The 11,594-nt window shown below is 44.1% G+C and overlaps 1 protein-coding gene across 2 annotated transcripts in view; it reads left to right on the top strand.

Moving 5' to 3' along the window:
* ddx31 (DEAD (Asp-Glu-Ala-Asp) box polypeptide 31) overlaps positions 1–11,546 on the top strand; it is a 13,976-nt gene extending 2,430 nt beyond the window's left edge. For both annotated transcript variants that reach the window (XM_063896392.1, XM_063896393.1), the window contains 16 exons: positions 64–107; positions 312–382; positions 4,784–4,893; positions 5,016–5,057; positions 5,146–5,210; positions 5,283–5,402; positions 5,647–5,753; positions 5,868–6,100; positions 6,498–6,641; positions 6,753–6,812; positions 6,894–6,944; positions 7,018–7,157; positions 7,380–7,464; positions 7,811–7,922; positions 10,650–10,863; positions 11,359–11,546. In XM_063896392.1, coding sequence (XP_063752462.1) covers positions 64–107; positions 312–382; positions 4,784–4,893; positions 5,016–5,057; positions 5,146–5,210; positions 5,283–5,402; positions 5,647–5,753; positions 5,868–6,100; positions 6,498–6,641; positions 6,753–6,812; positions 6,894–6,944; positions 7,018–7,157; positions 7,380–7,464; positions 7,811–7,922; positions 10,650–10,863; positions 11,359–11,473 — 1,713 coding nt within the window. In that variant the 3' untranslated portion in view covers positions 11,474–11,546. The remainder of the gene's footprint in view (positions 1–63; positions 108–311; positions 383–4,783; positions 4,894–5,015; positions 5,058–5,145; positions 5,211–5,282; positions 5,403–5,646; positions 5,754–5,867; positions 6,101–6,497; positions 6,642–6,752; positions 6,813–6,893; positions 6,945–7,017; positions 7,158–7,379; positions 7,465–7,810; positions 7,923–10,649; positions 10,864–11,358) is intronic.
* Positions 11,547–11,594: the final 48 nt, after the last annotated feature.

The following is an 11,594-nucleotide window of genomic DNA, read 5'->3' as shown; positions in this document are numbered from 1 at the left end:
GCACAATCTGTTTATATATTAACTGTTACAGTTCTGCGCTCTGATTGGCTGCTTCCTGTCCAGGTGGCCACACTCAACAAAGTCCTCAATGTTTCCACGGTGACCAGGTCAGCACACACACACACACACACACACACACACACACACACACACACACACACACACACACACACACACACACACACACACACACACACACACACCTGTCTCCTTCATTTAAAGGGACAGCACACCTTCATCTCCTCTGAAACTTTAGTGTATGTGTGTGTGTGTGTGTGTGTGTGTGTGTGTGTGTGTGTGTGTGTGTTCAGCGTTCAGAAGCAGACGATCCCGGTTCTACTGGCGGGTCGGGATGCTGTGGTCCGATCTCAGACAGGTTCAGGTGAGTTCACCATCATCATATAAATTAAGAAAGCTGGCTCTGTCATCGGCATCAAAGTGGACCCTTTAGAGGCTGTGGTGGAGAGGAGGACTCTGAACAGACTGCTGTCCATCATGGATAACCCCCCTCACCTGGAAGGACAGGGAGCTCCTTCTCCAACAGACTGCTCCAGGTCCGCTGTCACCAGGACAGGTTCAGGAGCACCTTCCTGCCCTCTGCAGTAACTCTGTGCTATAACCCCCCTCTCTGCTCCACAGCCTCTCTGTACCCTGAGATTATATTGATTTAATATTCCATTTCATTTACAGAAGCGTATTGCTGCCACAAAAAAAAGGCTCAGTGTCACGTTATTTCGTGATAATGAAACAAAACGAAACGAGAAGCAGAAGCTAAAGGCACTACGGCTCGTTTGCACGATTCGATTAAGCTGTACTTTAAGCTTGGTTTGAGTCATGGTGAGATCCTAAACTCATGGAGCACAGTGGATGATATTGATATCACTATGCGTACTTTGAGGAGGATTTTGAAATGCATGGGGTCATAGGCGGGACGTGACGCTCAGGTTTGGGAAGGCTAACCAACTTTTTTACCTGACGCTGTCCGGAGGATAAGGTTATTATGAAGGCTACACACACACACACACACACACACACACACACACACACACACCATATATATATATATATATATATATATGCGCTTTATCACTGAAATGCATGCTCGATGTCTAGCGACAATCTATCTGTGGTTTTAGAATGAAAAAATGAAATGCATACAGAAAGTCTACAAAAACATCTCAACCCAAACACCCTGCAGCTGAGCAGGTGAACGGTGGTATGGTGTGTATCAGGCTGTAGTGCTGAACCAAGCTATTGTTTATTGTTGCAACACGTGTATAATGAGACGTTCAGGGAACATCTGTAAATTGTAGTGTCAATCAGATGTCCTAATCAATCGGTATTTATTTTTCAGAGGGGATTGACACAAACATGCCTGCGCTTGCACGCCGTCAGGTCGATAGTATGATCCTGCGATAGCGGAGGCCGCATAGTAGCGCTACCGTCAAAGACACATTATACATTATTCTAAATTGAGCAGGATGCAGGGACAACAATATTTGGGAAGGCTTAGCCAATTATCAAGAAATACTGGGATACTGGGATACTGGGATACTGGGATACTGAGATACTGAGATACTGGGATACTGGGATACTGTGATACTGAGATACTGGGATACTGGGATACTGGGATACTGAGATACTGAGATACTGGGATACTGGGATACTGGGATACTGGATACTGAGATACTGAGATACTGAGATACTGTGATACTGGGATACTGGGATACTGGGATACTGAGATACTGAGATACTGTGATACTGGGATACTGGGATACTGAGATACTGGGATACTGGGATACTGGGATACTGAGATACTGAGATACTGAGATACTGAGATACTGGGATACTGGGATACTGGGATACTGAGATACTGGGATACTGGGATACTGGGATACTGGGATACTGGGATACTGGGATACTGAGATACTGGGATACTGGGATACTGGGATACTGAGATACTGGGATACTGGGATACTGGGATACTGGGATACTGGGATACTGGGATACTGAGATACTGTGATACTGGGATACTGAGATACTGGGATACTGAGATACTGGGATACTGGGATACTGAGATACTGAGATACTGGGATACTGAGATACTGAGATACTGAGATACTGTGATACTGAGATACTGGGATACTGGGATACTGGGATACTGAGATACTGGGATACTGGGATACTGGGATACTGGGATACTGGGATACTGGATACTGGGATACTGGGATACTGGGATACTGAGATACTGAGATACTGGGATACTGGGATACTGGGATACTGAGATACTGAGATACTGGGATACTGAGATACTGGGATACTGTGATACTGGGATACTGGGATACTGGGATACTGTGATACTGAGATACTGAGATACTGAGATACTGGGATACTGGGATACTGGGATACTGAGATACTGAGATACTGGGATACTGGGATACTGGGATACTGTGATACTGAGATACTGGGATACTGGGATACTGGGATACTGGGATACTGAGATACTGTGATACTGGGATACTGTGATACTGTGATACTGAGATACTGGGATACGGAGATACGGTGATACTGAGATACTGGGATACTGAGATACTGGGATACTGGGATACTGGGATACTGAGATACTGGGATACTGGACGTGATACTGAGCCTTTCAGTATCACGTTATTTTTTTGTGTGGCAGCAATACACTTCCGTATCATTGCACTATTTACCAGAGGTGGGACCAAGTCACTGTTTGGCAAGTCACAAGTCAGTCCCAAGTGTTAGCGGTCAAATCCAAGTCAAGTCCCAAGTAAAGACAGAGAAGAGTTCAAGTCCGAGTCACATCAAAGCCAAGTCGAGTCCAAGTCGGAGTCCTGATCTTTTTCAAGTCATCATGTACTCTTCACTTCATATTGCAAATATTAGACTATGGATCATAATTTGAACATATCAGTCTAAGCTGCAGTCTCATTTTATACAGATTGAAATATGTTCAGTGTTTCTGTACTGAAATCTTTTACGATATACACATGCGCCCTAAGACCTTCAAAGTATCTCAGAGAAGAAGGGAGAGTGAACATTGGGTTTGAATTGTATTAGCACGGAAGGCACCAAAGTGACCATAAAGTTAGTAAAGCGCCTCGACCAGTGAGGCATATGAGCTGAGTGGATGTCTGGAAGCAGTGCTTGAGCATGTTACAGTACACACACAATGTCCTTTAACTACAGAGAGACTTAATAGTTCAGTAAACAATGGAGGGAGAGAGAGGGAGAGAGAGAGAGAGGGAGAGAGAGAAAGAGAGAGGGAGAGAGAGAGAGACTCTCTTAACCAGTGACGTGCGGTGAGGGGAGGCAGGTGTGTCATCATGAAAAGTAAAATGAAGAAATCAATTTAATGATCATATTTATCCAGTTGTTTGTATTATAAAGTTATGTTCCTTTTAATTTCACCAGTTTTACATTATTTTGATCCAAAATCGCTGAATTTTCATATTCACGTTGAAACACTGAGAACGGCTGCTCGGTGAGGCACCAACCTGCTGACATGCTATACAGTGAGACTGTAACTGCTGTCTGTCTGTATGTCGCTATTAAAATGTTCAAACACTCTGGCTATATTAACTCATTTCCATACTTTAGCTGGTGTATATAATATACAGTGTTTTTTATCAACTGTATGTCTGTAACGTGTCTCTTGTGCTGAGCAAAACCGCTGCGAAGAGAGACTATGTGAGGCACGCAGTTCTCCTGCCTCATGGCAGGGGGTGCTAGTGAGTCCAGTGATTCTTCGTGCGCTGCAGAATAAGTGACAGCGAGCTAAAATTTACAGTTAAGTCAAGTGCAGTCGTTTGCTTATTTTTTCGTCTCGCCTGACCCTACTTTTAGAATGGAGGATTGCATATCCAAACTAAAACAATTTTCATAAGATGAACATTTAATAAGATGCTCTAAGGTTCAAATCTGATTGTGATGACGTCAGTGCCTCACCAGCCATGAACTTCACCGCACGTCACTGCTCTTAACGCCGTAATATCTGGTGTTCTGCTATAAGGGTCATACAGAGGCAGAGCGCCTATCCCTTTGAGAGAGAGAGAGCGATACACGCAGACCGGACAGACAGCTCTCGACTAGGCTTCCCTTCCGTGGCGCAACTGCATATTTTCCGTAGGTGAAAATCGTGAATATGAACGAGGGGAAACCCGGGGATTATCCGATCACGTTGGTTAAATCCCTGATCCAATCCAAAAGGCCAAACTCCGCCACGTGATTGCATCGCTCGCGCTCGCCTGCCGGCTCTCGCACTTTACGTTTTCGGGGCTTCGCAAGTGGGCATTGCAGGGAAGGATGTCCGTGATCAGGAACTGTAGTTTTGGACTCGAGACATGTCAAGTCATTACAAGTATAAGAGGCAAAGTCCGACTCAAGTCTCGAGTTAATAGTATTCAAGTCGAGGCGCAAGTCATGCCGAATTTGGTCAAGTCAAGTCTGAAGTCATTAAAATCATGACTCCAGTCCAAGTCATGTGACTCCAGTCCAAGTCATGTGACTCCAGTCCAAGTCATGTGACTCCAGTCCACATCTCTGCTATTTACGAACTGTATATATTTCTTATTTTTATTTCTAACTTGTTGCTGTGCTTCATATTGTATTGTCTGGCTGCGGTAACTAAAAAATGTCCCAATTTGGGATAAATCAAGTATTTCTGATCATCATCGCGTGGGGGGGCTTGGCATCGATAAGAACTGAGAGCCCACAATATGAATTGTGTGTGTGTGTGTGTGTGTGTGTGTGTGTGTAGGTAAGACCCTCTCCTATGCGGTGCCTATGGTCCAGTCTCTGCAGGATCTCCAGCAGAAAGTCAGCCGCTCTGACGGACCCCTGGCCGTCATCATCGTCCCCACCAGAGAGGTCTGTGACTCACTGTGACGAATACATGACATCACTAACGGGGGGAGATTCTCCCCGCTGATTGGCTTTCAGTCAGCAGAGTTTCATCACTGAGTAACCCTTTATTGTCTGTCTGTCTGCAGCTGGCCCAGCAGACGTTTCTCACCTTCCAGAAGCTTCTGAAGGTGATGCATAATATATTTCTAAATGTAAGCATTGATCTGATTTCATCGGGTCACTCTGAGGATCACGGCTGACTCTGTTTCCCTGCAGCCGTTCACCTGGATCGTCCCTGGAGTCCTGATGGGAGGAGAGAAGAGAAAGTCAGAGAAGGCCAGGTACACTGACATGTGGCGGGTGTATCTTCTGGAGAGCATGCAGCAAACTTAACCTGACTTCTCTGTCCTCAGGCTCCGTAAAGGGATCAACATCCTGGTCTCGACCCCGGGCCGTCTGGTGGATCACATCCGGAACACTCTGAGCATCGCCTTCAGCTCCGTACGGTGGCTCATCCTCGACGAGGCCGACCGGTAATCAGGTTTATTTTTATTTGTGTGTGTGCAGCCATATATATATAAAACCAAACCTTTCACTGCGGCTTCTCTGCAATATAAAAGTCCCGGACCTCTCTGGGAGACAGCTTGATGTCAAAGGAAGGACCCCTGAGGAACTCCATGTCCCTCCTGCTCTGACTAGGTCTTTCAGAAATCTTTGTCCAAATGATTACTGTGTGTGTGTGTGTGTGTGTGTGTGTGTGTGTATGTGTGTGTGTAGGACGTTGGACCTGGGATTTGAGAAGGATCTGACCGTCATATTAAACAGTCTGAACTCCACCGGACCGAGCAGGCAGAACGTTCTGCTGTCGGCTACGCTAACACAAGGTAAATATACACTGCTGCTCATTACAACACCTGAGGAACTTCCTTCACTTTATTGATCCTGAATCTGGGATTGTTGTCCCTCACAAAGTCTCTGTAACATCGTGCTGTGTTCAGGTGTCACGCGGTTAGCAGACGTGTGTCTCAACGACCCGGTCACCATCAACGTCTCTGGCCCCGCCTCCTCTGACCCCGCCTCCTCTGACCTAAGCGGCCCAGCCACGGACCCGGGCTCAGCCGACCAATCGGAGAGCTACACGCTGCCCGAGGCCCTGCAGCAGTACGTGGTGGTGGTGCCCAGCAAGGTGCGCCTGGTCTGCCTCGCCGCCTTCATCCTGCACAAGTGCAAGGTAAATATAAATCCAGAACATCCATTAATATGACGTCATGGAGGCGCAGCGGGAGCCATTGAAGGGGATTATAAGGCGTTCCAGCTTGTTGTCACATTAACAAACATAAATCAGAACTTAAGCTCTGAATAGCATTGATGCTAACTTAACATTGGATATCCTATTCACATGCTAACGCCGTTAGCATTGCTTATTGTTGTTATGTTCCTATCACATGATCAACAGTTCTCCTCACGTGTGCTGGTCAGTGTGTAAACATAGAGGCCCCGGAGTTTCAGAGGGGGAACATGGAGGGAAACAGCTGTTGTGGTCCATAGATCCAGAACCAGGACCTCAGATCTCAATGTGTAGTCTTTGATTAATCCCTGTTGTTGTTGTTGTTGTTGTTGTTGTTCAGTTTTCTCAGAACAACAAACTGATCGTGTTCACGTCGAGCTGCGAGTCCGTCGAGTTCCTGCACGCCATCTTCACTGCTGTGCTCTCCACCAATCAGAAGCCCCCGCTCAGTTTCCTGCGGCTCCACGGCAACATGAAGCAGGAGGTAAGACGTTTCAAATCCATGTTGGAGTTTTAGAGACAGGAGGCTGGAAGCTTTATTAGAAACCTGACCTACAGCATGGATCTGACATGGTGCGTTGGTTTTCTCCACCAGGAGCGCTCGGAGGTGTTCAAGGAGTTTTCTGTGTCCCAGTCTGGAGTCCTGCTGTGTACGGTCGGTCCCCCCCCAGACCCACACTCACACCCCACACACAGCTCTGTGGCTGAGAGTTTATTGGTTTATTGTTTGTTTCAGGACGTAGCAGCCAGAGGTCTGCACCTCCCTCAGGTCACCTGGATCATTCAGGTAACCATTAACCTTTAATTCACCCCCGACTCATTCCCCGTTCCATCCTCTAAACTCCAGTTTGTGTCCCCAGTTCACCCCCCCCTCAGCAGCAGCAGAGTACGTTCATCGTGTCGGCCGTACGGCTCGTATCGGAGGGCGAGGAAGCAGTCTCCTCTTCCTCACTCCGTCTGAGACCGCCTTCACCACCGAGCTGGCCAATCACAACATCAGGTCTGTTTCACTGACTGTCTCTCAGCCAATCACAACATCAGGTCTGTTTCACTGACTGTCTCTCAGCCAATCACAACATCAGGTGTGTTTCACTGACTGTCTCTCAGCCAATCAGCAGAGACCAGAAGCCAGTCCTGAGATCCGGAGCAGTTTTTCCATGTGTCATTTTAACATCAGCTTTGTGCTAAATGCTAACTGTGTCCACTTCCTGTTGTGTCTCAGCCTGGAAGAGATGAAGCTGGAGGACATCCTGTCCAGCCTGATGATGGACGATACCTTCAAGGGCCGTGGGAAATACCACAGCAAGGTGAGAAATACATTCACTGTTAGCACTCAAAACAGTTTGAGATTCTGTAGTTTCAGATTCCTCTTTTATCAAGGTTTCTCTCACCTGTCTGTCTCTCACTTGTCTCTTTTCTGTCACCTGTCTCTCACCTGTGTGTCTCTCACCTGTGTTTCTCTCACCTGTGTGTCTCTCCCCTGTGTGTCTCCCACCTGTCTGTCTCTCACCTGTGTTTCTCTCACCTGTCTGTCTCTCCCCTGTGTGTCTCACCTGTCTCTCCCCTCTGTCTATCACCTGTCTGCCTCTCACCTGTCTCTCCCCTCTGTCTATCACCTGTCTGCCTCTCACCTGTCTCTCCCGTGTGTCTCAGAGCTCCTCTAAAGCTCTAGAGCAGGAGACCAGAGAGAGAGCGACCGTTCTTCAGACAGAGTTTGAAAACTTTGTTCACTCCGACGCTGAGTCGCTGCAGAATGCCAAGAAAGGTACGTTTAAGACCAACGCTAACGATTAATGCTAACGTTTAATGCTAACGTTTAAGACCAACGCTAACGATTAATGCTAACGATTAATGCTAACGTTTAAGACCAACGCTAACGATTAACGCTAACGATTAATGCTAACGATTAATGCTAACGTTTAAGACCAACGCTAATGATTAATGCTAACGTTTAAGACCAACGCTAATGATTAATGCTAACGTTTAATGCTAACGTTTAAGACCAACGATTAATGCTAACGTTTAAGACTAATGCTAATGATTAATGCTAACGATTAAGACTAACGCTAATGATTAATGCTAACGATTAATGCTAATGCTTAATGCTAACGATTAATGCTAACGTTTAAGACTAATGCTAATGATTAATGCTAACGATTAAGACCAACGCTAATGATTAATGCTAACATTTAAGACCAACGCTAATGATTAACGCTAATGATTAATGCTAACGTTTAAGACTAACGCTAATTCTAATGCTAACGTTTAAGACTAACGCTAATGATTAATGCTAACGTTTAAGACCAACGCTAACGATTAATGCTAACGTTTAAGACCAACGCTAATGATTAATGCTAACGTTTAAGACCAACGCTAACGATTAATGCTAACGTTTAATGCTAACGTTTAAGACCAACGCTAACGATTAATGCTAACGTTTAAGACCAACGCTAATGATTAATGCTAACGTTTAAGACCAACGCTAACGATTAATGCTAACGTTTAATGCTAACGTTTAAGACCAACGCTAACGATTAATGCTAACGTTTAAGACCAACGCTAATGATTAATGCTAACGATTAATGCTAATGCTTAATGCTAACGATTAATGCTAACGTTTAAGACTAATGCTAATGATTAATGCTAACGATTAAGACTAATGCTAATGATTAATGCTAACGTTTAAGACCAACGCTAACGATTAATGCTAACGTTTAAGACCAACGCTAATGATTAATGCTAACGATTAATGCTAACGTTTAAGACCAACGCTAACGATTAATGCTAACGATTAATGCTAACGTTTAAGACCAACGCTAACGATTAATGCTAACGTTTAATGCTAATGCTTAATGCTAACGATTAATGCTAACGTTTAAGACTAATGCTAATGATTAATGCTAACGTTTAATGCTAATGCTTAATGCTAACGATTAATGCTAACGATTAAGACCAACGCTAATGATTAACGCTAATGATTAATGCTAATGCTTAATGCTAACGATTAATGCTAACGTTTAAGACTAATGCTAATGATTAATGCTAACGTTTAAGACCAACGCTAATGATTAATGCTAACGATTAATGCTAATGCTTAATGCTAACGATTAATGCTAACGTTTAAGACTAATGCTAATGATTAATGCTAACGATTAAGACCAACGCTAATGATTAATGCAAACGTTTAAGACCAACGCTAATGATTAATGCTAACGATTAATGCTAATGCTTAATGCTAACGATTAATGCTAACGTTTAAGACTAATGCTAATGATTAATGCTAACGATTAAGACTAACGCTAATGATTAATGCTAACGATTAATGCTAATGCTTAATGCTAACGATTAATGCTATAGTTTAAGACTAATGCTAATGATTAATGCTAACGATTAAGACCAACGCTAATGATTAATGCTAACATTTAAGACCAACGCTAATGATTAACGCTAATGATTAATGCTAACGTTTAAGACTAACGCTAATTCTAATGCTAACGTTTAAGACCAACGCTAATGATTAATGCTAACGTTTAATGCTAACGTTTAAGACCAACGCTAACGATTAATGCTAACGTTTAAGACTAATGCTAATGATTAATGCTAACGTTTAAGACCAACGCTAATGATTAATGCTAACGATTAATGCTAATGCTTAATGCTAACGATTAATGCTAACGTTTAAGACTAATGCTAATGATTAATGCTAACGATTAAGACCAACGCTAATGATTAATGCAAACGTTTAAGACCAACGCTAATGATTAATGCTAACGATTAATGCTAATGCTTAATGCTAACGATTAATGCTAACGTTTAAGACTAATGCTAATGATTAATGCTAACGATTAAGACCAACGCTAATGATTAATGCTAACATTTAAGACCAACGCTAATGATTAACGCTAATGATTAATGCTAACGTTTAAGACTAACGCTAATTCTAATGCTAACGTTTAAGACTAACGCTAATGATTAATGCTAACGTTTTAGACTAATGCTAATGATTAATGCTAACGATTAATGCTAACGTTTAAGACTAATGCTAATGATTAATGCTAATGATTAATGCTAACGAGTAAGACTAACGCTAATGATTAATGCTAACGATTAAGACTAACGCTAATGATTAATGCTAACGATTAAGACTAACGCTAATTCTAATGCTAACGTTTAAGACTAACGCTAATGATTAATTCTAACGTTTTAGACTAACGCTAATGATTAATGCTAATGGTTAATGCTACAGTTGAAAGCTAATGCTATAGCCAGCGTTTGAGTTTGATGGTATGAACAGCTGGAGGGACAGAACTGTCATATGATTCATATTTAATAAAGAGGGGTGCAGGTACTGTTTAAAGAGCGTTTGGGTCCTTTGTCTCAAGAGATCCCCAGAGACCCAGCCTGGTGGATCTCAGGTGTGTGTTGTGTCTCTGGAGAGTTTCCTAACCCGAGCCCCCTCCTAACCCCATTCTGTTCCCCTCCTGCTCTCCAGCGCTGCAGTCCTTCCTGCGGTCCTACACCACCTACCCCGCCCCGCTCAAACACATCTTCCACATCCGGCACCTCCACCTGGGACACACCGCCAAGAGCTTCGGCCTGAGAGACGCTCCGCAGGGCCTCGGCAGAGCCGAGGCCTCTGGGCCCGGGGCCAAGAGCCAGAAGAAGAAGAACCAGAAGAGGGGGGCCCAGAAGGCAGCAGGGAAGAGGTGTGTGTGTGTGTGTGTGTGTGTGTGTGTGTGTGTGTGTGTGTGTGTGTGTGTGTGTGTGTGTGTGTGTGTGTGTGTGTGTGTGTGTGTGTGTGTGTGTGTGTGCTCATTAACACACACCCCCCTACTGAGCTGACAGACAGCAACACACTCCTTTACATACACATGCAACAGCTGCTCCTCACAGTGGGCTTGTCTGGACACAGTCTGACCTCACACACACACACACAAACACACACACACACACGTCAGTAGAGACATAATTACAGAGGTGTGTGTGTGTTGTTTACACTTATCTGTTCTTTGTCTCTAAACACTACATTACCCATGAGCCTCAGCTGCTGTTAACATGAATTCATGTTTTATGATAAGGTATGAAACTCTTCATCATTGGACGAACATAGTTTATATTTCAATAGAATAAGAAGAGACAAATCAATATATCATGTTTCTCAGGCAGATCATTAGTTTAAATGAACCTGTCGGTGTGTTCAGCTCCTCTCACAGGGAAGAGAGCCTGCTGCGCTCCGAGTTCTCCGACGGGAGGGAGGGAGGCAAAGAGAGGAAGAGGAGGAAGAAGAAGAAGACCGGAGGGGAGGAAGAGGAGTGAAGAGAAGGTGTGAGCAGGCGACTTCAGATTCAGTGACTTGACGACTGAACAAATAAAAACCGTTTGATATAAAGTGTTTCTTGCGCTCTTATTTCTGCGGGTTTGTGTTTTATTTTGTAGG

Source organism: Eleginops maclovinus, chromosome 12 (genome assembly GCF_036324505.1).
Source record: "Eleginops maclovinus isolate JMC-PN-2008 ecotype Puerto Natales chromosome 12, JC_Emac_rtc_rv5, whole genome shotgun sequence".
Taxonomy (NCBI): Eukaryota; Metazoa; Chordata; class Actinopteri; order Perciformes; family Eleginopidae; genus Eleginops; species Eleginops maclovinus.
Note: the sequence above shows the minus strand (reverse complement) of the source record. Positions and strands in the feature narration are given on the sequence as shown.